At 39.5% G+C, this 23,641-nt stretch overlaps 13 protein-coding genes across 13 annotated transcripts; 5 read left to right on the plus strand and 8 right to left on the minus strand.

Annotated features, from left to right (window-relative positions):
• Window positions 1–15: 15 nt before the first annotated feature.
• On the plus strand, window positions 16–792 carry B0P05DRAFT_526096 (uncharacterized protein; the record flags this gene model as incomplete). The annotated part of the gene is made up of 1 exon (XM_051576392.1): window positions 16–792. Exon 1 carries the CDS (start codon window positions 202–204, stop codon window positions 787–789), a length of 588 nt encoding a protein of 195 aa, XP_051438853.1. The 5' UTR covers window positions 16–201.
• B0P05DRAFT_526097 (subtilisin inhibitor) lies at window positions 793–1,178 on the minus strand (the record flags this gene model as incomplete). Its single annotated transcript, XM_051576393.1, has 1 exon — window positions 793–1,178. One exon carries the CDS (start codon window positions 1,173–1,175, stop codon window positions 819–821), a length of 357 nt encoding a protein of 118 aa, XP_051438854.1. The 3' UTR covers window positions 793–818.
• Window positions 1,179–1,322: 144 nt separating this feature from the next.
• On the minus strand, window positions 1,323–2,278 carry B0P05DRAFT_226339 (ribosomal protein L23/L15e core domain-containing protein). Its single transcript, XM_051573272.1, has 2 exons — window positions 2,026–2,278; window positions 1,323–1,793 (listed from the first exon to the last, which is right to left on the minus strand). The coding sequence occupies exons 1-2, from the start codon at window positions 2,026–2,028 to the stop codon at window positions 1,404–1,406; spliced, it is 393 nt and encodes a 130-aa protein (XP_051438855.1). The 5' UTR covers window positions 2,029–2,278; the 3' UTR covers window positions 1,323–1,403.
• A 218-nt stretch (window positions 2,279–2,496) lies between these two features.
• B0P05DRAFT_526102 (RGS domain-containing protein) lies at window positions 2,497–3,259 on the minus strand. Its single transcript, XM_051576394.1, has one exon. The coding sequence runs from the start codon at window positions 3,222–3,224 to the stop codon at window positions 2,529–2,531; it is 696 nt and encodes a 231-aa protein (XP_051438856.1). The 5' UTR covers window positions 3,225–3,259; the 3' UTR covers window positions 2,497–2,528.
• Window positions 3,260–3,273: 14 nt separating this feature from the next.
• On the minus strand, window positions 3,274–4,812 carry B0P05DRAFT_526103 (putative septin). The gene is made up of 6 exons (XM_051576395.1): window positions 4,659–4,812; window positions 4,482–4,613; window positions 4,215–4,431; window positions 4,053–4,170; window positions 3,553–4,008; window positions 3,274–3,501 (listed from the first exon to the last, which is right to left on the minus strand). The coding sequence occupies exons 1-6, from the start codon at window positions 4,759–4,761 to the stop codon at window positions 3,379–3,381; spliced, it is 1,149 nt and encodes a 382-aa protein (XP_051438857.1). The 5' UTR covers window positions 4,762–4,812; the 3' UTR covers window positions 3,274–3,378.
• Window positions 4,729–7,462, minus strand: B0P05DRAFT_526107 (P-loop containing nucleoside triphosphate hydrolase protein). The gene is made up of 3 exons (XM_051576396.1): window positions 7,353–7,462; window positions 4,847–7,307; window positions 4,729–4,748 (listed from the first exon to the last, which is right to left on the minus strand). The coding sequence occupies exon 2, from the start codon at window positions 7,061–7,063 to the stop codon at window positions 4,931–4,933; it is 2,133 nt and encodes a 710-aa protein (XP_051438858.1). The 5' UTR covers window positions 7,064–7,307; window positions 7,353–7,462; the 3' UTR covers window positions 4,729–4,748; window positions 4,847–4,930.
• A 41-nt stretch (window positions 7,463–7,503) lies between these two features.
• Window positions 7,504–8,404, minus strand: B0P05DRAFT_462425 (uncharacterized protein; the record flags this gene model as incomplete). The annotated part of the gene is made up of 2 exons (XM_051574117.1): window positions 7,504–7,875; window positions 7,937–8,404. 2 exons carry the CDS (start codon window positions 8,402–8,404, stop codon window positions 7,504–7,506), a joined length of 840 nt encoding a protein of 279 aa, XP_051438859.1.
• A 2,442-nt stretch (window positions 8,405–10,846) lies between these two features.
• Window positions 10,847–11,614, plus strand: B0P05DRAFT_526112 (uncharacterized protein). The gene is made up of 2 exons (XM_051576397.1): window positions 10,847–11,062; window positions 11,103–11,614. Exons 1-2 carry the CDS (start codon window positions 10,881–10,883, stop codon window positions 11,581–11,583), a joined length of 663 nt encoding a protein of 220 aa, XP_051438860.1. The 5' UTR covers window positions 10,847–10,880; the 3' UTR covers window positions 11,584–11,614.
• Window positions 11,615–11,636: 22 nt separating this feature from the next.
• On the plus strand, window positions 11,637–13,195 carry B0P05DRAFT_526114 (uncharacterized protein). Its single transcript, XM_051576398.1, has 3 exons — window positions 11,637–11,744; window positions 11,788–12,420; window positions 12,465–13,195. The coding sequence occupies exons 2-3, from the start codon at window positions 12,084–12,086 to the stop codon at window positions 13,130–13,132; spliced, it is 1,005 nt and encodes a 334-aa protein (XP_051438861.1). The 5' UTR covers window positions 11,637–11,744; window positions 11,788–12,083; the 3' UTR covers window positions 13,133–13,195.
• On the minus strand, window positions 13,166–15,268 carry B0P05DRAFT_583647 (DNA replication pre-initiation complex subunit Cdc45; the record flags this gene model as incomplete). The annotated part of the gene is made up of 7 exons (XM_051582267.1): window positions 13,166–13,307; window positions 13,358–13,470; window positions 13,517–14,093; window positions 14,146–14,609; window positions 14,656–14,949; window positions 14,998–15,099; window positions 15,140–15,268. 7 exons carry the CDS (start codon window positions 15,266–15,268, stop codon window positions 13,166–13,168), a joined length of 1,821 nt encoding a protein of 606 aa, XP_051438862.1.
• A 1,039-nt stretch (window positions 15,269–16,307) lies between these two features.
• On the minus strand, window positions 16,308–17,345 carry B0P05DRAFT_462612 (uncharacterized protein; the record flags this gene model as incomplete). The annotated part of the gene is made up of 1 exon (XM_051574127.1): window positions 16,308–17,345. A coding segment is annotated over one exon (1,038 nt), but the record flags the coding sequence as incomplete, so codon positions are not given.
• Window positions 17,346–17,552: 207 nt separating this feature from the next.
• Window positions 17,553–19,277, plus strand: B0P05DRAFT_526128 (WD40-repeat-containing domain protein). Its single transcript, XM_051576399.1, has 7 exons — window positions 17,553–17,683; window positions 17,733–17,830; window positions 17,879–18,117; window positions 18,168–18,363; window positions 18,408–18,643; window positions 18,693–18,909; window positions 18,961–19,277. Exons 3-7 carry the CDS (start codon window positions 18,031–18,033, stop codon window positions 19,149–19,151), a joined length of 927 nt encoding a protein of 308 aa, XP_051438864.1. The 5' UTR covers window positions 17,553–17,683; window positions 17,733–17,830; window positions 17,879–18,030; the 3' UTR covers window positions 19,152–19,277.
• Window positions 19,278–19,595: 318 nt separating this feature from the next.
• B0P05DRAFT_462658 (uncharacterized protein) lies at window positions 19,596–21,724 on the plus strand (the record flags this gene model as incomplete). Its single annotated transcript, XM_051574128.1, has 3 exons — window positions 19,596–19,899; window positions 19,946–20,652; window positions 20,696–21,724. 3 exons carry the CDS (start codon window positions 19,596–19,598, stop codon window positions 21,722–21,724), a joined length of 2,040 nt encoding a protein of 679 aa, XP_051438865.1.
• Between the last annotated feature and the right edge of the window lie 1,917 nt (window positions 21,725–23,641).

Consider the following 23,641-nt stretch of genomic DNA (forward strand, 5'->3'; position numbering starts at 1 on the left):
AAAAAAAAAAGAGTGATTGAGCTTCTCACGTGCCCTGGCCATGTCCACTGTCACACTTTCTGCATTAAAGAGTACTTACGTCAGTTTGCACAAGTAAAGTTAGTTTAAGCATGACAGAAACTTATCCAATCATGCCATTCTATAAATGATATAAAAAGGAGAGTAAGGCAACTAGTCGTTCTTTTTCTTCATACTTTCAGCATGGGATTATTTTCAAAACACAAGAAATCGCCTACACTTAGTTATCAAAGTGGGCCACCCCCTTATCATAATTATGCACCCCCTTCTCCCCCTCAACAACACACAAACCCTGATTCAAGACCATTACCTAATGGTTGGATATCTCAATTCGATGCTAATTCAAATCGATTCTTTTATGTCTATACACCCACTGCATTACGTCAATGGGAGCATCCTGCTGATAAACCACTGAATAGTCGTGGTGAAAATGCATCTTATAACCAACAAAGACCTTATTACCAACAACAACAACAACAGTATGTACAGCAACCACAATATATACAACCACAACAAGCTCAATATACACAACAACCTGTTATGGGTCGTACCGGTCGATTTGGTGGTGGTGGTGGTGGTATGGGTGGATTTGGCACTATGGCTGCTGCTGGTTTAGGAGGTGGTCTCCTGGGTTATATGGTGGGTGATGCTGTAGGTGACAGCCACCCCGATATTATTGAAAACAATTATTATGGTGATGATTTCAATGGTGGCGGAGGATTTGATAATGGTGGATTTGATGATGGTGGAGGAAATTTTGAAATGTTTTAATGATATCGTAATAATTAATAAAGTTTTATTTAAGCATAAATATCGCCTAGTACAACATAAGCTAGACAACCATTGGGATACGTGCTTTTGAAATGAATGCGTCTGTTGTTATATTTTCCCTTGACTTCAACAGTGACAGCATCTCCTCCAGCAATACAGTCAATAGCAGGTGCGGGTGTAAGTAAGCTCAAATTTCCATGAACAGAAGCTATCTTTTCGCATGCTTGTACTGGCTTAGGATGGGTTCCACCTGGGGGATGGCAATACAATACATAATGCTTGACTTCATCTGTAGTTGGGACTGATCTATTGATATCTAAATAGGTAGCTGATACCAAAGACAATACACAGCTAATAATAACAAATAAACAAATCTTCCTAAGCATTGTTCAACAGAAATATACAAAAAAAAAAAAGGGGAGAGCTTATATATACACTCATTCTTACCGCATGATATGCCGATGTCAATACACTTTGACCTTAGTTAAAAGCCTTATTTTTCTCTCTCTCTCCCTGTCTCTCTCTCTCTCTCTCTCTATATATATATATATATATAAACCATTTCATTGATATCCAAAAAAGAAACATTTGTATTATGATAGATCAAATTCAATTTACTCCTTTCTGGGCTTCTTGGACTTTCTGACACCACGGAACTTCTTTTCACGGTTCTTCTTTTCCTTACGTTGCTTACGACCACCCTTGGGAGCTTCAGCAAGACCAATACGGACAAGACGGTGCTTGGGTTCGAACTTCTTCAAGGCTTCAACGTTATCGTAGATCAAAGCGAAACCAGTGGTCTTTCCACCACCAAAGTGAGTCTTGAAACCAAAGACAGAGACAACTTCCTTGTCAGCCTTGTACATCTTACCAATCTTGGTACGGAGTTCGTCCTTAGAGACGTTGGCGAGGCCAGGGTGAATGACATCGACAACCATTTGCTTACGTTGAAGCAAGCGGTTGGTGAGGAACTTGCGAGTTCTGATAGTGACAGTAGCGTCGGCCTAAAAAATGAAGAGAAGAAGGAGGTTTTCTTTTAATAATGAACAAACAAAGAGAAAGAAAGAAAAAAAGAGTGTTGGTCATGAAGTCGACTGTGATTATGCTGGTCTACTGATGATGACAAGAAATTCATCTATCCATCCATTCATCCATCCATTCATCCATCCATCCATCTCAACAAAGACCAAATCCCTTTTCTTTCTTTCTTTCTTTTATGCATAGAGGATAGCATACCATATTAGGTCAGTTCGAAAGAGGGTTTGTTTCAATTTCGCCTCTCTCGTCCACTCTTCACCCATAGCTCCCCCAATTTGGGCTTCTTTCTCACCTCTGTTTCTACCCCCCCTCTCTCTCATTCACTTATTGTATTCAACTCCGCAACCAATCAAATACGACTTTTGTGAATGCTTGGTGCCAGTTTTTTTTTATTTTGAGTACCCCCCCATATGGAATAAGATTTTCATTTGGTTCCATATAAAAGTAGATTTGATTGGTCTAAAATGAATGTACCATCTCTGGCTGAGTTTAGGATAAAGAAAAGACAACTCCGCGTGCCTATTTTATTATACATAAGAGTCTAAATAATATTTAACAAGCAGTAATACATAAGAAAAAAAAAGGGGAGGGGAGGGGGTATATATATATATATATAATAGAAGGGATAAGTAATGAATGACAAGAATAAAAGGAATGATATATATAAAAAGAGAGAGAGAGAGAGAGAGAGAGAGAGAGGATTATCGTTGAGATGAAGTCCAATGAGAGTCCGAAAGAGTATGTTTATCATCAGATTGAAAACCAAGTAGTGTCTTTTTTACCCGTTTTAACATGGATCTATACCGAGTACCTGAAGAAGTTGCCGAGGTAACCGAGACCCTGTGGTTATCAATAGGCTGATCATGGAAATCCATTGAAGTACGAGAAGACTGCTTTAGTTTAACAAACCATTTGCTGTCTGATAATGAGTGTGTAGAGATAGTATGAAATATCCCTTTTTTACTTGACCAACTCTTACGGTTATCAAGGGAAGAAGAAGAGGTCGTTGAAGATGAGGAAGATACTATCAAGTGTGAAGTCATCCAAGGTAAGAATGAGTTCACTCTCATAAGTTCCAGAACAGCCTCTGCTGCTTCATCAAATAAATGGGCGTGATAATTTCCCTGACGATATAGATCGAGAATGGTCTGTCGCATATCACAAGGTATGTTGATTTCTTGAGGTGAGTTGGGTCGGATATAAAGATTAATCATGGCTTCACATAGCTTTTGTTGTTGGTTACATTCTTTCATGTAATCTTGTACAGCTATCCAAAAGGACAAATTTTCGATACAATACGATTGGTGTAAATAGTCTGTAAATTCTTTAAACATGTCAGAATTCGGGTCATCTAATACAGATTCTAATGAAAGTACTGAAGAATCAGTACTTATCATATTTTCAATTTCTTTTTAATAAAAAAAAAAAAAAAAAGAAGAAAGAAAGAAGAAATTCGATCTCATTTTAGGTAATTCGTCTTTTTAACTATCACTCCCAAAGTGGTACAAATCTCTTTTTAAGAAACCGCTTCTATTCAGAGACTACTGTTTATTATCTTCGAACAGTACCACGACCATGCAATTGATACATATGTTCAAGTTCAGCTTCCAATGCCTTAATTTGAGCATGTTGTTCTTCAAGATCCTTGTTGAGACGATCACGTTCAGCCACCAACTAAAGAAAAATATTATTATATAAATCACTCTTATTTTTTTTTTTTAGTACCTGAGCTTCCCATTGACGAAAGCGATTTTCTTCTTCTTTGACTTGTTTCGTGAAATTCAATCGAAGATCATCTTCATCGTCTTTAAATTTGGGGTTCTCGTATTTCTTAGCCTTAGGTTCACCAAATTTACGAGTACCCATTTGTGCCTGACGATAATTCTCGTAATGAAGTTCTTCTGTTGTTGAAATCAAGTCGTGCATGTGTGACCGGATCAACAACTTTCTAAGCTTTTTAAAGTCACAATGGTCTTCGTTCTCAACCTCAGCTACACCCCATGAGTATTCTCTACCTTTGACGACACGACCATCAGATGTGGTCACATCTTGTGTTGAACCAATAATGGCGAAGGGCATAGCAGCCATAATACTCTTGTTGACTTCTGTTACTTCTTCATCTTCACTGTCAATAGGACAAGAATAGACTTGGATATGATTGGCTGCAATGGAGTCAAGAATCTATTGAGATGGTCAATCATCATTGTTTAGCGTATGAATATTACATTTTGCTTGTATTGAGCTAAGTCACGAGGAGTAAGGGTATCTGCCTTGGCAATGACGGGAATCAAGTTGACTCTTGAACCAAGATGTTTCATGACTTCAATATCAAGAGGTTTTAATCTAATGATTTTAGTTGGTCTTCATACAACATTCAGCCTACTTACGAATGACCAGAAGGTCGAATAAAATAAAGACAAGCATGAACACGCATATCAATAGCTCCTTTTCGAGTAGGTTGTTGTTCTTGTAACATGTAACTTTCATGTTGGTCATCAAGGAATTCATAAATAGGCATCCAACTGTTATAATTATTGACATAATCACCAAATCCGGGAGTATCAATGATTGTCAACTTGACCTTGAAATTCTTTTCTTCTAGTTCTGTATTTATTTGAATAAAACCAAACATGATATATCTTTTTTTTTTTTACCTGCTTTTGTGATCTCAATCTCGACTGTTTTTTCAATTTGTTTAGCATGACGCTTGTTCAAGTCTTTTTGTCCTTTGATGCCTGTTGTAAAGAGAGTATTGACAAAAGTAGTTTTACCGACACCCGATTCACCTTTCACTCTGGTTAGTAGCCAACTTAATCAATCCATTTACTTACCACACACCATCAAGGTGAAATTGGCACCACGTTTAGATACAATCTTGTGTCGTTGATTAGGAAGATGGGCTACACCTACACCACTTGTTGCTGAAGGAGCCATGATAAAGAATAAAAGAGAAAAGAAAGAGAAAAGAAAGTAATTAGAAATTAGAATCTCAGAAATAAATAGTGTAACTCAACCCAACTTCTTTTTGACAATTGACCTCATGCATGTTATCCAATCAAAACGACTCATAAACGAGTTGTTTGTCCTTAATTATCTGTTTATTTTACCATCCTTTCATTTCAGACACAACAGTCTTTTCTCTGTCTTTACTCATTTCACCATATCCAATGACACGCATAGAGAAAGAACCACTCCCGCCTGTCAGACTACGAAGTGCACTGGAATAACCAAGCATAGAACTTAGTGGCACATGTGCTTTGATCACTTGCTTGGGTTGATATCCATCAATATCCTGGTGAACAAGCAGTGAATCCTTGGGTGCATACACTTCTATGGCCTCTGTGCCTGTTTCTTCTTCTATCGATGACTCTAAGCCAATCACATGACCTCGACGTGTACCACTCAAGTCACTCACGACAGTACCAATATGCTTTTCATTGACTTGTGTATACACTTCCATCATAGGTTCTAAGAGACAAGGATCTGCCTTTTGAACAGCTTCATAGACACCATTCGAAACACAGGCTGAAATAGCACCCAAGGTGGATTCTTGACCAAACGTCTGCAGATCATAGGCCTTGATTTTGAGTTTTGTCAGAGGGAAACCCAAAACAGCACCTCGAGCAAGACCAGCCATTAGGCCATTCTGAACAGCTTGCTTAACATCTTCTGGATGGAGTGGTGTGTCTGTGGACGCATCATCATCAAGAGTAACATCAGCAGCCAAATAGTTGCCTGAATCAGCCACCCATCCTTCTTCTAAAGGACTGTCCTCCAAAGGAGACAATGCAATTCGACAAGCAGCTCTTGCTTTTTTACCCAACACGTCTCGATCGTATTCTGAAAAAGCATCAGAGGCTGATTGACATGTTTCTCGATAACTAATGCGCATCTTGCCCATGTCTGCCTTGACTTTAAAGTCATTCAACAAGCGATCCTTGACGATTTCCAAATGAAGTTCACCCATACCACTCACTAAAAGTTGACCACTTTCTTCATCTGTCCATACCTTGAGAGAAGGGTCTTCACGGACAAGGTTCTGAAGTGCATTGTGCACCGCTTCTTCTTCAGAGACAGAAGCAGGCTCCACAGCCGAGAAAAAGGCAGGACTAGGCACATCAATGTTGCCCAACTGAAGTCCCTTTTTAATCGCCTGCGTATCGTTCGATTGAACGAGTGTGTCGCCTGTACGTGTGTCCTTCAGACCCACAATCACACCAATGTTACCTGCATGAATGGAGGGAATTTCCTCAACATCTTTAGCATACATCTGAAGTAGTTTGTTGACTCGTTCTTTTGCTCTTGTGGTGGTATTGAATAATGTCATACGTGTGTTGAGTTTGCCAGAATAGACCTTGACATACACCATAGGACCTCGTCGAGCATCATGAACGACTTTGAAGGCTAATGCGCATAGATGATTGTCATGCAAAGGCACAAGGGCTGTCTTGCCGCTACTGTACGTCACTAAAGCAGAAGGTCGGTCTAAGGGACTTGGGAGATAATCAATCACAGCGTTCAAGAGGGGCTGGACTCCCAAATTCTTAAAGGCAGCACCACACAACACAGGCACAGCCTTGTTTTCGAGCGTCACGCGTCGAATGGCTGCTTGGATAGCCTCAGGCTTTACAAGCATATGATCACCGTCCGCTTCGTCAAAAAAGGCTTCTACAATCGCATCGTCCATGTCAGCCAATGCTTCTACTAAGGCGGTTCTTGCCCTGACAGCTTCATCCATCGCATCTTGATCAACTGTCGATGGATGCAGAGGCACACGTTGAAACACAGATCCGTCCGCATGTTGACTGTCCCATTGGATCAGTTCCATCGTCACAATATCCACCACGGCCTTGAGTCCCTTTGGATCCATGCTCTCGTCATGCATCACAGGTAGTTGAAGTACCAAAGGTCGAGCACGCAGCTTTTTCCAGATCTCACGCACAGTCCTGCCGAATGCAGCACCTGTACGATCCAGTTTGTTGATAAATGCAATACGTGGAATCGAGTACCGATCGGCTTGTTTCCATACGGTTTCTGTCTGAGCTTCCACACCCGCCACACCGTCCAGGATGGTGACGGCGCCGTCCAAGACACGGACAGCACGTTCGACTTCCATGGTGAAATCAACATGACCGGGTGTGTCAATCAAGTTGATGCGATGGCCTTGCCAGCCAAATGTGATGGCGGCACTGTTGATCGTGATGCCTCGTTCTCTTTCTGCTGCAAGGTAGTCCATTACTGTATCTCCATCATCAATGTCTAAGTAGTGATCAACATTGCATCATCTTTTTTTGTTTTTTTTTGTTTTACCTCCAATACGTTTTGTTACACCTGCATAATACAACATACGTTCTGTCGTGGTTGTTTTACCTAGGTAGTAAAGTCAATAAATACCATGCCTTCGGATCTATCTATTTTACCTGCATCGATATGGGCAATAATACCAATATTACGTGTTTTGGGTATAGTGAAATCTCTATCTACAGGATCCAATGTGAACAACGAATAATAGATCGCTTATTTACCAGTGACATAGGTTCTGTAAGCACAAATGCGAGTTGATCTCAATAGAACCGTTGTGCGTTGACACGGATAATGTTTCTGTATCAACCTCAACATAAGAAGAAAAAAAATTAAAAATAGACAGCGTCAGGGGTGTGTGTGTGTGTTTTTATTCTATGTCAAGCATGGTCTAAGACAACATAGTAGATCAGAACTAAAGGTTTCTTCAGAGAATTTATCACAAGCAGATGCTCTTGCATTAGCAGCCATGGCATCATCATGGGTTTCCAAGGCTGCATTTAAACAATCGGCAAACGTGTCTGGCGAATCAGCTAAATAACCTGTGGGTTGACCATCATACTCTGTCACAATGTCGAGTTTAGGTCCACCTGAGTTATGAGCCACAGGGATCAATCCTGCAGCCATGTATTCCACAACACCAATACCGAAATGTTCATTCCACATGGTATGAATACCAATCTTGGCCGTACCTAACGTAGACACAAGGACATCATACGAAGCATTGATTTCAAATCGAACCACATCCTATATAGTTTTGATGAGTGATCAACAATACCAAAAAAAAAAAAGAGAGAGAGCGTCTTACTTGAATCCCCAAATCGATCGCTTCTTGACGAAGACGGTCAATTCGATCTTGATCTCCTTGATTTCGACAACTACCAATCAAGACAAGTTCAACACCCCGTGTTCTCCAAACAGGATATTTCTTGAACAAGGCGGCTAGTGACTTGAGTTGAAGTGCATGGTCTTTTTCAGGTCTGAATTGAGCTACACTCACAATGATAGGTTGACGGCCTTTCAGTGGCAAGCTATTCAATCGTTCTGTATCGCAAGGTGGATAGACAATCTCAGATTTTGTATGCCATAATTGATCGATATGTCCCTTGGTCCAAGTGGAATTCACAATCACCACTTGAGCAAAGGACCCGCAGAACCCATAGATACGGGCAAACAGTCGATAATAGACCCATTTACCTAGACTCCAGACTGGATGAGAGGCGAATCGAGCATCGTTGTTATGGGCTGCTCTTCTTTCGTACACACGATTGACCATGTCTGAACTGATGGTAGGGTAGTGTGTATAGGTGGCAATCTTTGTTTTGCAGAGATAGTGAACAAGAGGATATGTAAATGCATAACCCATGGTATCTGATGAGAAATAAATAAAACGATGCATGTATTCTATATGCAGCTTACCAAAATAGATATCAGGTACTAATTGACTGATGGCTTCATAACCGAGTATGATAGAGGCTAGACTTTGAAGAGCAAGCGTAAAACGAGGATATCTGATTCAATTGTAAGACAACACCTTAGGGGAGGTCATGGCTTACCGAGTATCTTCCACAAGATATCGTTTGTGCAAGTAAATAAAAGCAAGTCTATCAGGATCCATTTCAATATTAAAACTGTTCTAAGCAAGAAAAGAAGATCAATGAAAATACATGGTGCAATGAGGATGGTACCTTGACTTTGGTGATGATGTGTTGTTTGGTAGCATCTAAATCACCTGTATAGACAACACAAATCACATGAGGAAATTCTTTTTGGACATCACGAATAGCTGTCCATAATACACGCTCTCCACCGCCACCCGCATTACTACAATGTAGGTTAGATAGGATTCGCTTATGCATGAACATACCAATAAGGATGAAAAAAGCCTAAAAAGACAGGCTTATTGATACGAGAGGCATGAGGACCAAGATGCTGTAGTAATTGTGCTCGATGTTTTTCAACAGAACTGTTTATATGAAGCCTAGGAAGTGAGAATGCTACCCAGGTAACAACTAGGAAAGCAGTGACCCAGAATGAGACAAACAATAAGAGATCTATCATACAAATGATATTTCAAAAAAAAAAAAGAAAGCGTTTTTAAAGCATTTCTGAGTTTGAATACAAATGAGAAAGATAAACAGTAGCTTTTCAAAAATGCTTGATGTGTGAGTTGAATGATGTAGAAAATACAACATGTTTGATTGTGAAATTATGATTCAAAATGTGATTACTTTTGTTATTGAGATCTTTTTTTTATTGTCATAATTTATAGACAAATAAAAAACATGGATCTAAAATTGTCATTTTCGGCGTTCATTCTGAATATTGAACTACGTCAATAGCTGCATTCTTTCACGTCCAAAAGAAGCTCACGATTTCAGTGGTCAAAAGTACTCTTAGGAAGAATTTTCCATGATTTTAAAAGCCGACCATTTTTGACATGTCTTTTTTTTTTGGTAAAGTAATTCCTGAAGCATTCTATTTGTTATTGAACATAATATGTGTCTATCTGTAGCAATGAGGGGCATACGAAGAGTTTTTGAGCTACTTCTGTATGTTTAGGGAAACACTTATTGTATAGGCTTAGATCCTATAGCAAGACATTCATATATTTGGTAACAACCAAATAGCTTTTGATTCTATTTGGCACACTTAATATGCTTTCGGTCCTCAACGTGTACATTAAACTTATTATACGATCTTGGTTTATAAACTAACTTTCCTAACAACTCGTTTTTGAATAAAATCTATAAGCATAATAGTACCAAAAGTGTATTAGCGACTGTTTTTCAGAATAAACTGTTATTTCTGCCTTTCAATTCTCTTCTTTTGAGTTTCCTATGCTTGAGCATACATAAAAAAAACATATTGATGCAAGTTTTGAAAAAGTTGAAAATTTTCATTTTGCCCTTATGATCCTCTTTATAAATCGTCAGTTTTCAGTATTTTGTGATTTGTGATTGATAGAGACGTTATAGACATAACATAACATGTCTTAGTACGAATTGCTCCTCTAGGTTTATGAAATACACTCAAAGTGTTACATCTGCAAAAGTAATATAAAAAATGTACGCTACAGCTCAAAACCAGAAAATACGTTTTTGAAAGATATATCACTATCTTGATATTTAACATGCTGCGTAATTTACACCATTCAATGCGCCTTATTCATATCTACCAACTCTGTGAATACACTTTTTTGGTAGTTTCTCGTTTTTGGACACTTTTAGTCCATCATTTCTCTTGAATTTTTAGTTTTTGACATGAACATACCAATTTAAACTCAGAATTTCTTTAAGCCAAGTATTAAAGCATGATAAATAAAGTTCTATTTGACAATACCATCCATTCCTATCAAAATATTAAAGCTATTTTAAGTAAGACTATGCTATTCTAATTGTCTTTGAAAACCAAAAAAAAAAAAAAAAAAAAAAAAAAAAAAAAAAACGCTACAGCATTTTCTACAGTATCATTTGAATTATGGTCGCATTGTTCGTTTAGAATGATGAATGAATGATATTTTCTTCTCATTTTTTATGTAAATCAATGATCAGTTTTGGACGAACAGAAAAGCATGATATTCACTCAAGGGGCTGCACCAACCAGAAAGACAAAATTTCATCTGCACCATAGACTCATGAAAGATATGACTTCAAACAGATTTGCATAATGACCCCATGTCTAAGCCACCTTTTAACACTCTTGGAAGTCCTCTCTTTTTTTTTTTCTTCTTTTATTTTAATCATCGCACGATGCCCAAGATTGTTTTTGACGAAGACGCAGAGATCGTCGTACCTGAACCAACAAAGCAACCTGATGTCAATATCCATGAGGCCGAGTCTTCTGATGATGAAGCGCCTGAAGCTATTTCTACTTCCAAAGCAAAAGAAACTTTGATCTCAAAAGCACACGCAGAGAAAGAAGCTGCAGCAAAGTAAGTAATGACCACATGTATCCATATTGACTTGTCATAGAGTGGCTGCAGCTGAGAAAGAAAAGCGTAGACAAAAAGACTTGTTATTAAAGACTCAAAAAGAAGGCAGTAAAAGACAACAAAAGGAATTAGAAAAAAAGAAAGCCAACAAAGAACAAGAAGAGCAACAAAAAGAACCTAATTTACTACCTGACGATTTATTACAACAAGCTCTACAAGAACAAGAAGAAGATAAAAGAAAAAGACACATGACAGCAGAGGATTTCGAGAGAATGATAGCTGAACAAGAAGAAGAAGAGAAAGAACGAGCCAAAAAGAGAAAGACAGTCCATCAAGGCAAACAAGTAGGAGAATATACCGTCAAAGTACTCAATCAACGTCCTAGACTACAAAAAGCCAATAAGGTACTTTTAAATGCTCGTCATCAAACACTGCATCGTAAATCAGTGCCTAGAAAAGAAGCTGTTGTGAATATCAGTAGTGGCAGAGAAGGTGCTGCTTTAGTTTTCCGTCGTAAATAATAAATTCCTTTTGGTGCAACTTTAAAATTAATTATTCTCTCTCTCTCTCTCTTGGCATTTGCTCCCCCCTTTTTTATTTTATTTTATTTTACAAATGACAACGATATTGCCTCCATTGAAAATTGTCTATTATACCACTTGGTTTAATTCTCAAAAATTCAGTAAGTTAGATACATACAAGCCATCACTCACCATATATCTTAGGTGAAGATTTAAAATATGGTCGCGACTGTCCTTTGCCTGAAGGATATGCTATTGATTATAGCAAATCAGATACAGATGCATGGTGTACACTCACAAGTTCTCATGACGATCTAGATACTGCTGCTGGTCTCATGTTCCATGCGGTGGATGCTGTCTCTACACATATGCCTCTGCGTAAGTTAGTATGTTGATGATCCATCATATCAATCAAGAGTATAGATAAGCCCAATCAGCCATGGATATTAGAATCATTAGAGACACCCAATTCAAGCCCCTTTCGAGCAAACACTTATTCCATGAGCCAATATCAGTATTTAGCATCTTATAATTTTAAAGCAGCCTTCTTGTTTTCTTATTTCTCACCTGGTATTATGGATATAGCCAATCGACCTTTGCCCAAGGATTTCATCAAGACCAAGACAAAATCAGCGCCTATTTTATGGATTGCTAGAAATTGCCATGCCACTAATGGAAGAGAGAAATACATTGAGAAATTAATGGAGTATGTGGATGTACATAGTTATGGTTCTTGTTTAAATAATAAGCCATTCCCCGACAATAAGTCTCGTATGGATCTATTGGGCGAATACAAGTTTTATTTGTCTATTGAGAATTCAAACTGTGATGATTATGGTAGTATCTTGATTTGTGTGACACATATACTGACTACTAAATAGCCACTGAAAAACTATTTGATACGATGATGATGTCTTCTGTGCCTATTGTAGATGGCCCACCTACGTATGATGGTTATATACCCAACAATCGCTCTGTGATTTATATGGATGCTTATCCTGATCCCAAGGATTTAGCAGACTATATTCAGTATCTACACAACAATGATACAGCCTATTTAGAATATTTAGCCTATAGAACGCACGCCTTAGACATGGCACCCAAAGATCGATTGGATCCTGACTTTATAAGCAATTGGAGTGATCCTTCTTTCCATCAACAGAGAAGTAACTACTGTGCTGTCTGTCGTGGCATGTTGCCTTGGTGGGCCTATCATTCCGACCCTCATCAGACAGAGACTTACAAAGATCCTGATCAAGAAGACTATGTGCTTGTAGACCAATCGTGTGCTGCCCCTGGTAAATGGAATTATATCTTGGATGGACCTCCTTATCATCCACCATGGACACCTCGACCCAGAGATGAATTTACTCGGCCAGGAACTGTAATACCCGAGACAACCCCATTGCCCGAGGCAACCTCATTGCCCGAGACAGATCACCATTCATCTGTCTTGATAGCCAATCTCTTGTTTGTCTTGTTCTTTTTTATGTTTCTAGGTGTCTTGTTTCGACTGTCCAAGAAAGAATCAAGCCAATTGCCTGTATAAGAAAAAAAAAAAAGAGAGCGAGCGGGGGGTATATCATTTATTATAATAAGACAAAGATTCAATAAAATGTTCAATATCTGCATCATGTATCTGTACAACTGTATGGTCAAAGGAATCAAATGAAATGCGAGCTTTGGTTTTCTCCGCTGCATCACTGAATGCTAAATAAAATGGACTTCAAGGTATTTGAATTAACCTGTTGGATAAAAAGGGTTTGTGACTTACTTTTTACGCACTTCACCAAAAGTAGGTGCTCCTGATAATGCCACCACTAGACAACTATTGTTTTCTTCATCCAGTGAAGTCAACACTAAAGGCAAATTACGTCTCCCATGTTCCTATCGTCTTTTATCAGCACAGTGTCTAGTGTTTGTCTAGACTTACTCGATAAGCATCTGTCAAGAATAACCCCAATTTTGTCAAGGTAGAAGGATGTTGAAATAAAGACAAGTCTTGTCCATGTCGAATATTTACAAATCGAAATGTACGTAACAGTTTGACCATACGTTTATCGATAATATCTGTTCCTTGGCGTACAATGGCTTTTTGTGTCTTCATACATAATCTCAATCCACGCATCAAAGGCTCAGGAGATGGACTACCCAAGGCATCATAAGCAGCATAGAAATTGTGCATCCACCATTGACGTCTTTGACATCCTAAGCCATCCACCGTAGTAGTCTGTTCCTTCATGTCACTTTCTTCTTCTTCTTCTTTTTCTTTTGTACTAAATCCCAATCGAGTGGCTGCTTCAGGACTCGTTTCAATCAGTGTAGAGAGTGCATAGACCACATCACTGGCAGATAGACAACAGGCATACCCATATCCCCTTGTAAAACTAGGGAAACAGATATCTGTTAAGCCATAAAGAGGGGCTACTACTTCAATCTTGTTCTTTAGTGTTTGCTTTAAATCCATGTCCATGTGGGTATATATCTGCTGACATTGCTGTAAAGAAAAGCTAGAGAAAACAGTAAATTACACAAGTAGCAGTGCATATAGCCATCTTTTACCCCATCTTCGCAAACATGTTATTCAGTCGCTTCTTGCCTGCATCTTTCCATATACCCAATTTACTGGATACATAGCCTGAATGATACATACTTTCATACAGACTCCAATGTCGAAATAACATGAATCGATACTCATCTTCTGCTCGAATAACAATGTTGGTCAACTGTTGCATATTGCCATCTTCTGTTCTATCGATATTCAGTCTTGCTCTATCATCTTTAAATAGCTCTAGTTTCTCTGCATAGCGTACTGTATCTATCTTTTCAAACAGGTACTGTGCAGTGACACCCACAATACCCAGCCATAATAATTCATTGGTAGATTTGCCTAATTGATGGGCTAATTCATACATGACACCAGAGACTGAATTCGCATGATAAACGCCTGCTTCATAATAATCCTGAATCAGTTTGTTTTGTTGTCTTTTCTTGTTCCTTAATGCATGTATACTCATGCCTTGATCCTTGAATAGAATGAGTGAGTTGTATTCTACAGGTAAATCCACTTACCAATGTGTCTAGTTTTCTTCTTTGTCTAGGTCTATCACTATCAGAGTCCTCACTATCTTCTTCATCATCATCTTCTGTATTAGTCAATTCTTCATAAGCAGATAACACATCATTCACTCGATGGTTCTCTCCTTCATCATCAAATACACAAATATGATCATTGTCTGAACTCAAGTTTTCCAGCAAGAGAGGACGATGACTGTCAATGATGTATATCTTGGTGCCTTCAGGTGTTGTAAATAGACTGGATATACTCTCCATACCACCACAGTTGATCATCACAATCGACCGTAACTATGACCTGTAGTAAGTCATCATGGGGTCTATTTGTCTATAGTTTACCTCTTGATCTTTTTGAATAAGCTTGATATTGGCATCCACAAGATCTTGATGACCAGAGACAGGTACAATCTTGTGAGGAATAATATCACTTTTAAGAACAGCCTATGCCCGTATAAATACAATGTCAATCATTATAGATTACCTGAAATAATCGAACTGCACAAATAGCATCCACATCAGGTGCAACAAAGATAATACAGTTGCCTTCAACAGAGTCTTGTTTTATATATTCATAGGCTTCATGATACAGTGTATTCGTAATGCGTACCATACTAAGAACGCGTCAAGAAAAATAAACAAAAGAGGAATGAATCAAAAAACGCGTCTTGTTTTTTTTTTCTATGAAATTTTTATTCTTTTTTTGACAGTCCCATGGCCAATGCTTGGTTCATGGCATCTAATCCTTTCCTAAACTCTTGCATGACAAGTTTGTTGGTATGAAGTCCATAAGCATCAAATACTTGTCTCCACCATCGATACCAATCACTGATGTCATCATAGTTGATATGATAGATATCTAAACCAAGCCATTGAACAAGGACTGTGTGCCATCCAACAAAGAATTCATGCTTGAGCAATAATCCTATCATGGTGTCTGACAGCACATCTTTCCATGCTAAACACCATACTAGGGGTTCAATCGATTGATTGCGTGGATCAATCGTGAATTCATGGTGGAGTGTGGAGGTGAGTTTAGGTAAAATATACTTGGTGGTGAATTGTTCTAATTGATCGGGTGTCCATACATCCTTCCAGGGGGCAATGATATGCAGTGCAGATTCATCTGAGGGATGCCACTGACGTAGTACAACAGCCATTTTGTGTCGAATATGAGTGAATAAATCAGCCAATCGCCATGCTTTCAAAAGAGGGAACCAAGGATGAATCCAGGTATGGATCATGATAGGGTCTGTGCGTGGATTCCAATCCGAGACAGCACGGCTTAATTTAGGCAGAATCAATTGGTGAATGATGTTCTCATAGATGAAGCGAGGTAAATAAGGCTCCCATGCTTCCATCAATTGAATCAATGGATCAGGATGGTGTACATCCCATTGATTGTTGATCGCACTACGTACTTTGGATAGCCAGATGGTGTTTAACATGGTTTCAAAGGGTGTACATGTCATCTTTTTCTGTATTCTTGACGTGGATTCTGAATTGCTGATCAAGAGATGACGCCATTGTTTGACATCAGACACGCCTCTGGTTGGATCCTCCAGGACTTGCCAATCCAGACATGCATATTTAAGCACAGGTGCCCACACAGATACCACTAAAGCATCAATATGGAATGTCTTGACGTCAAAATCCCTTGAGAGTATATCAAACTGCTCGCCAAAGAGAGATGTCATATTGCCCTTTTTAAAAGCACCTGTGGCGAGTCCATCTTTACTGATCTGTTCTAATCGTTGAGCTATTGTCTTGAGTTGTTCTATTTTAGCCAATTGTTGTTGTTCTTTCTCCAGATTATGCTGGATGGTATCTAATTCAGTCTGGAGTGATTTCATCCGAAAGGCTGTTGTCTGTTTCTCTCGAGACAAGTTCTCTAGATCCATACGGGCTAAATCAACAATTAAGCTTAAATTATGTCTTAATTCAGGTAAGCGTGTTGTTACTTCCATCAGAGTAGGTGAATCAGTTCGTTTGATGTCTGCTAGATTGATCTCTCGAATACCAGGGCCTGTCATGTCAATCACGCGTTGGGGTAAAGCGATACTCTCTTCTGCTTCTGCCAGAATATCGGCTGCAGTCTTGTAGATTGTTTTTGGTTTGCGTGTCTTTTTTTCTGATGGTGCTGTTGATTTCCATGCATCTCGTTTACTTGGCTTTGGTTTTTCATCTTCTCCTGGTTCTTCTCCTCGGCGCAATTTAGCTTCTTGCTTGGCTTGATCTGTACGTTCATCAAATCCTTTAAAACTTAGGCCCATACGAGCAGGACGTTGCTTGATATCCACAGGATTAACAATACCAGAACCATCAGCACCTAGACCTTGACCACGATTCCAACCCATCTTTTCCAGCATTTTCTGACCAAACCCTTTGGAATGTTTATTGAATTCAGCAAATCCAGGTCCAGGCGAAGGGGATCCTGTTTGACGTGCACGTACTTTTTCTTTCACAGGGTCTTTGACAGGTGTTTGTTTAGCAGTCTGAAAAGAAGGTGCAAGGCCCAATCCACTTAGTCCTTCTTGGCGATCTTCTTCTTCACTACTGCTGTCATGGCTGTTACGGAATCGTTGTCGTTGAAACCCAGAAAACCCAGAGACTTCAGCATCGAGATCGTCTTGCGTAATGTCAAATCGAATTCTTCCTCCTTCTTCATCAGATGAAGAGTTGTCATCCATATAAGTTTTTCTTCGTCCCATTTTTTTTTTATAAAAAAAGAAACAAAGAAAAGCGTTGGATGTGTGAAACCAGCATAGAAAAGCGTGACTGCTCCTAACGCATCCAATACAAAAGAGCATTGAGCGTGTCTCTTTTATCGCCATTGCATATAAAACAGTCGTATGTAGCTATTGACATGAATGTCATCTCAACCTTTTCTTTTATAGGAATTTTTTTTTCATGACTATCAAGACATTGCCTTTTATTTCTGTACAAGCAGACTGGGACCAAGTTGTAAGTGAAGTTGCTTCAAGCACCATTCCCGAGAGTTCCTTTTGGATCGCTTGTTATGTGACAGGTAAAAAGCATCGATGGACAACGTAGCCCCATGTTGATATGTTGATTAGGCAAACCAAGCGTGCAAGGGTCTGTTCAGGTCAAACGAACCGAGCATCAAGTAGTACTTGAAGGACAGGAGGGATTTGAAATAACGAGTTTGAATTCAGTATGTCATTATTTTTACCCAAGACCATCATAACTCATGCATAAATAGCGATCATTCAAAGTCAACTGTGAAGCTCTTAATGTAAAGGATGTTACTGTCTATTGTCCAAAGACAACCCTGGATCCTGCTCAACAACAAGCTGTAGATATCATATACACATAAATTGAAAATGAAGATTGATTGTTCAATAGGTTTCTTGTATGGACGTTTCTCCCAATGGCAACTTGTTTGCTGCAGCCCATGGTACTCAAGTCAGTCTTGGCCAAATAAGCAGTGGACAAGTGCAGGTAAATAACATAGTATGGATGGATGCCTGATGTTAAATACGTGGCTATAGCTTCAATTGACAGGACATGTTGCTGATGTGACAACAGTCCAATTCTTCTCAAGTAACCTTGTTGTCTTGACGGGTGCAGCTGATTTCCAACTGAAGATTTGGTCTGTTCTGAATGGCAGCAACCCTGTTACGCTTAGGGGACACACATCAGCAATCACAAGCACGGCTATTGTTGCACAAGGAAGAAACGTACTTTGTAAGTTATCTCTCTTGTTATACTGATATTGATCCCATCATAAGCTTCTTCAAGTGATGGCACAATCAAACTTTGGAATTGTGGCACTTCATCCATCATTGCCAATATCCATCTGGATACACCTGTCAATAAAATTCTATTAGTGCCACTTCCCTCCAAATATTCACCTGCCGCATTTGAAACATTGGATCCGTTGGAAGTAGAAACAGCGGATAAGCTTGTATTGGCAGCTATGGAGGATGGTAGTGTACGTGGTATCCATTTGGGTACCAAGAAAGAGGTAATTGAGGGCTCCTACCCATATTGAATAGGATAACTGAGTTCTATAGATCTTTGCTACGTCTAAATCAGACAATGCGCTTACTGCCGTTGCTTATCATAACGGTGTACTTGTAACAGGCGATAAACACGGTCTAGTTCAACTATATGTGATGGATCATGGACTTGAACAACCTTGGTTACAATGGAAGCGAAATGGACATACAATCACTTGTCTTGTCATGAAACTGGATGAAAATGGTGAGCAAGTAATGTGTGTTAGTGCAGGTAAACCCTCACCAAAGACTTGAAAGGATATTGTGTGTTCATTTTGTTTAGGTGATGGTAGTGTCTATCAAACCAATGCTCTAGAAAGTATGTTGAAGGAGAAGCATGTTCAAGTGACAACTGAATTCGCAGGCAGTGAATTAGAAACAGTCTATGATATGAAAGTGTTGCCAAGTGATCCATCATCTGGATTCCAACGCCTGATGTGTGCTGTTCGTGATGGAAAGATCAAGATGTATTAAACCATGTCTTATCAGATCTTATGCTGTAAATTACACTTCCGAGAATTAAACGACCGATGTACGCCCCTCCATTTAAATGAGCCTTTTTTTTTTCTTTTTTCTTTTTTTCTTTTTGTTTTTTTTTTTCTCCTTTACATCAATATGACTTCTGAAGGTCATACAAACATCCTGCAAGATGAAGAACAAACCAGTGTGTCCAAATCACCCTTTTCCAAACTAAAAAGATGGTTGAAAAGCTCCAATCCATCGGAACATACACCTCTACTTAACCAGCAACGCATGACGCTCGAACCACCTCGCAAAAGTTCAGCTCGTGTCATTTTCGAGATTGTGACCATTGTAGGTGTGTTTGTGTTGATTTCGGCAGGTATTTTATTTGCCTTTGGTAACCACGACAACCACAATCCATTTCCTACTCGTAAATTAACAGCCGCTGAACAAATGATGCTCGATTTACCTTCGACCAAACGTCTCAAGAGTTATTTAAGACACTATACGTCTGAACCTCATTTAGCTGGTACGCCCGGTGATCAACGTATGGCAGAATGGACGCGTGAAAAAATGAATGAGTTTGGTATTCCAGATACAAAGATCGAGACGTATTGGCCATTATTGAATTATCCTATCTCTCGTCGTCTTGCGCTTGTGTCTGGTCCTGAAGCATTGCGATATGAAGCTAAATTAAAAGAAGATGCAGTCCCTGAGGATGAGTTTACAAAAGATCCTGATACTGTGCCTTTGTTCCACGGTAACACTTTGTACAATGCGAATACATGACTCATTTCTTTTGTTAGGCTATTCTAAAAACGGGACAGCTAAAGGCCCTGTTATCTATGCCAATTATGGTCGCTTAGAAGACTTTCAATTCTTAGTGGACCAAGGTGTTCAAGTCAATGGTACAATTGCGCTTGTGAGATACGGTGATACCATGCGCGGTCTTAAAATCAGAGCTGCTGAACAGTATGGATGTGTGGGTGTCTTGATCTATTCTGACCCTATTTTCGATGGACCGCTGAACAGAGAAAGCAGTACTCATCCTCCTAAATCTTATCCTCAAGGTCCATGGCGCTCTCCTAGTTCTGCTGAACGAGGCTCTGTGTCTTATATTCCTTTGCTCTCAGGTGATCCTTTAACACCTGGCATCCCAGCAACGCAAAATGCCACTCGCCTCAAGATGGAAGAAGTCAATTGTATCCCAAGCATCCCTTCCTTACCTTTGTCTTGGGAAGATGCATTGCCTTTGTTAAAAGCAACGCAAGGTCATGGTGTAGTCAATGAGTTTGATTGGGCTGGCGGTTTAGAAGATGTAGATTATTACAGTGGGCCTTCAGAAGGATTGCTTGAAATGGAAAATATTGTTCAATATAACATTACGCCTATTTGGAATGTCATTGGTCGTATCGAAGGCTCTGTTGAACCTCACCGTGCCATTATTCTGGGTAACCATCGTGATGCATGGGTGTATGGTGCTGTAGATCCATCTTCAGGTTCTACTGCCTTGGTAAGTGGCGTTGTTCATCATGTAAGATACTCATGTCTTGTAGTTGGAAGTGGCTCGTATCTTGGGCCAAATGTTGCAAACTGGATGGAGACCAAGACGCACGATCATTCTTGCCTCTTGGGATGCTGAAGAGTACGCCTTGATTGGTTCAACAGAATGGGTAGAAGACAACAAAGACTGGCTTTCCAAAGAAGCTGCTGTCTATCTCAACTGCGATAGTGGTGTCTCCGGTCCTTATTTCTTTCCCTCTGCTACTCCTTCACTGAACCAACTCTTGTATGAAGTTACCAGCATGGTCACAGACCCTACTACCGGCAAATCTGTCTATGAAGCCTGGGCCAATATTCACAACACCACAGGTGTTCCGTCTGCCCAACCTCCTGTAGGCGTCCTAGGGTCTGGTTCTGACTTTACTGCTTTTCTTGATCACCTTGGTATTGCTAGTTTGGATGTTGGTTTTGCGGGTGATTATGGCGTGTATCATAGTGTGTATGATAACTTTAACTTTATGCAAAAATTCGGTGATCCTACGTTTGAATACCACCAGACCTTGACAAAACTACTGGGTTTATTGACCCTTCGTTTAGCAGATGATTTGATCTTGCCCATGCACCCTGTAGATTATGCGCATACGCTTCAGAAACACGTTCATCAGCTCTACACTTACACTGCTCCTCATACGTTTCCCTCGCTCAAAAAAGCTGTCAATTCACTTGTCAAAGAAGCCGTCAATTTTGAAGAAAGTCTAAAGCAAATTCAAAACAAATTGAGACGTTTTGTGGATGGAGAGAATGGCGATCAAAAGCTTTCTGCCAAATGGAGCAAACGCGTTGAGAAAATGAATGAACGACTCACTACGTTTGAACGTGGCCTGATTGATGGAGAAGGCATCAAGGGCCGTGAATGGTACAAACATGTTGTTTATGCTCCTGGCCTCTGGACGGGTTATACTAGCCAAGTTTTCCCTGCCATTGCAGAAGCTTATGATGCTAAAGACTTGCATCAAGCACGTCATGCAGAAAACAGAGCAGCCAAGTCTGTTCAAAAGGCACAGGCTGCCCTTCTTCAATAAGCATATTAAATATAATGTATTTCATATATGATTAATGTCTCTAGCAAAACCTATTTGTTTCATGATTTGGTCCTGCAAATCCCATATCTCTTCAGACATGTCTATGTCTCGGTCTGGATCATCTTGCCAGTGTGAGATAAGGTTGATAGCCATATGATCTTGTAATGGGTCTTGCTGAGATGCCTGTGTTGTGTTTAAACGAAGGGGATGATACACAGGCTGTGGAAAAGTGACAGAGTCTTCAGTTTCCAAGTGTTCACAACTATCATTTAAGCTATCGCTTATTGTTTTTTTGGGTTGACTTGACTTATCTCTCTTGGCTGATCCGCGAAGAGGCTTTAGACTTAGAGGTTTGTATTGTGATCGAGGTCGCGGTGACAACTGTACAGGAAATGCCTCTGTAGGAGGATTCAAGGCGCTTTCTCTACTCTTGTATTGTTCTTGCATCGTATCTTGTAGCGTTGATTGATCTTGTTGAATACTACCTGAATCTTTAGATACAAGGTCCTCATGGTCCGTATGAAAAAGCGATGATGTTGTACTTGTTTGCTTGGATATTTTACTCCAACTAAACGACAAGGATCTTCCAGGATGAATGATTTTTTTATGAGGTAGTCCAGGTGATTCAAGAGACGGATCGGACGATAGTCGGGTATGTTGCAGATGTAAACTAGCCATATTCACAGAAGAAGTACGTCGAAGAGGATGCGTTACCAGAGGCTGATCTGCAGTTACACTAGTTGTTCTTCTTAAACTAGATGGGCTTTTACTCAAGGACCGTTGTTGTGGCGTCAGATCAAAGTCAGCCGAAAACAAAGATGGAGGCGATATGCTTTTCTCTTGTTTATCAAAAGACGTCAATGGAGAGCCTTGAAAGTGGGATGGTTTGTTTATCGGATCAGAAAACACATCTGGTTGTGTGTTGCGCTTGACACTTTCGCTTTTGTCTTTGGACGTTGCTTTCTCAAGAGGCTTGACTCTAAAGACGTGGACAAGTAGCCAATGCATCAATTTAGCCAAGAAGGGATACTTGAATGGCTCTAATGTTTCTATGCTTTCGACTTGTTTTGTATGACCATGGTGTTGAAAGACGTCCTCATGCTTCACTGTTTTTGAGCGCGATAGAATAAAAGCGTCGTTCATGGACCGCATAGGAACAGACGTGAATTTACTCTTCGTAAGCGACCGGTTGTCTTCAACAGGTTGGTTGGGTAAGAATTGATGACCATCTTTTGTAGTCGCACTGATGATACTGTAACGTTTTTCATGCAAGGGTGCGTCAAGGATAGGTTCACCATGCACAATCTGTAGTTTCATGAGAGGTGTTTCAGGTACTTTGCTGTTTTCTTGACTGTCTTGACTAAAAAAGCGATGATGTGCTTCTTTCACAAATTCAGGTGTGGTGTTTAAATCATACGACAGACTTGCAATTTTGACAGTTGCTGGAAGCTGTTGTGTAGCAGTAGAACAGTAGCGCACACAATAATAATTGTAAACATACTGATGCTTAAGGTATTCTATGCCCTCTCTAAAGATGGCATTGATAGCAGGGTCTGTGAAATAGATACAGCTCACCATGAATCCTAAACAGCTTACGTTATCTGAAGCTCTGTTATTAAATGCTTACCTAATAGACAGGAAAATAAACGATCCAAGACGAAAATGATGTAAGGAATTTGATTATCTTGTGATGCTGCAATTTCTATGCCTACACCCCATGATTTAGAGAAAAGAGGCACTTTGAATAAAGTTAGATATCGATCCTATCTGTCATCTTTTGCTTGTTTTACCTAAAGGATAACATACGCATCGTCTAGCAATTTTCCGAAACACATCTGTATTTCTATTGGAGTATTTTCTGATGATAGCCATGGCTGAAATGTCTTTTTTATCTCTTTTAGAAAACATATCCAATGC

This window comes from Gilbertella persicaria (assembly GCF_025201335.1).
Source record: "Gilbertella persicaria strain CBS 190.32 chromosome Unknown B0P05scaffold_4, whole genome shotgun sequence".
NCBI lineage: Eukaryota > Fungi > Mucoromycota > Mucoromycetes > Mucorales > Choanephoraceae > Gilbertella > Gilbertella persicaria.

Excerpts from the sequence above, each read along its gene's own strand:
- B0P05DRAFT_526102 (XM_051576394.1), bottom strand. The coding sequence starts at position 3,224 with ATGATAAGTACTGATTCTTCAGTACTTTCATTAGAATCTGTATTAGAT.
- B0P05DRAFT_526103 (XM_051576395.1), bottom strand. The coding sequence starts at position 4,761 with ATGGCTCCTTCAGCAACAAGTGGTGTAGGTGTAGCCCATCTTCCTAAT. Across the intron at positions 4,614-4,658 it reads TTTCACCTTGATGGTGTGTG|GTGAATCGGGTGTCGGTAAA; the intron begins GTAAGTAAATGG and ends CCAGAGTGAAAG. Across the intron at positions 4,171-4,214 it reads ATTCGACCTTCTGGTCATTC|ATTAAAACCTCTTGATATTG; the intron begins GTAAGTAGGCTG and ends TAAAATCATTAG.
- B0P05DRAFT_526107 (XM_051576396.1), bottom strand. The coding sequence starts at position 7,063 with ATGGACTACCTTGCAGCAGAAAGAGAACGAGGCATCACGATCAACAGT.
- B0P05DRAFT_526112 (XM_051576397.1), top strand. The coding sequence starts at position 10,881 with ATGCCCAAGATTGTTTTTGACGAAGACGCAGAGATCGTCGTACCTGAA. Across the intron at positions 11,063-11,102 it reads GAGAAAGAAGCTGCAGCAAA|AGTGGCTGCAGCTGAGAAAG; the intron begins GTAAGTAATGAC and ends GACTTGTCATAG.
- B0P05DRAFT_526114 (XM_051576398.1), top strand. The coding sequence starts at position 12,084 with ATGAGCCAATATCAGTATTTAGCATCTTATAATTTTAAAGCAGCCTTC. Across the intron at positions 12,421-12,464 it reads TTCAAACTGTGATGATTATG|CCACTGAAAAACTATTTGAT; the intron begins GTAGTATCTTGA and ends ACTACTAAATAG.
- B0P05DRAFT_526128 (XM_051576399.1), top strand. The coding sequence starts at position 18,031 with ATGGACGTTTCTCCCAATGGCAACTTGTTTGCTGCAGCCCATGGTACT. Across the intron at positions 18,644-18,692 it reads ATTTGGGTACCAAGAAAGAG|ATCTTTGCTACGTCTAAATC; the intron begins GTAATTGAGGGC and ends TGAGTTCTATAG. Across the intron at positions 18,910-18,960 it reads AGTAATGTGTGTTAGTGCAG|GTGATGGTAGTGTCTATCAA; the intron begins GTAAACCCTCAC and ends CATTTTGTTTAG.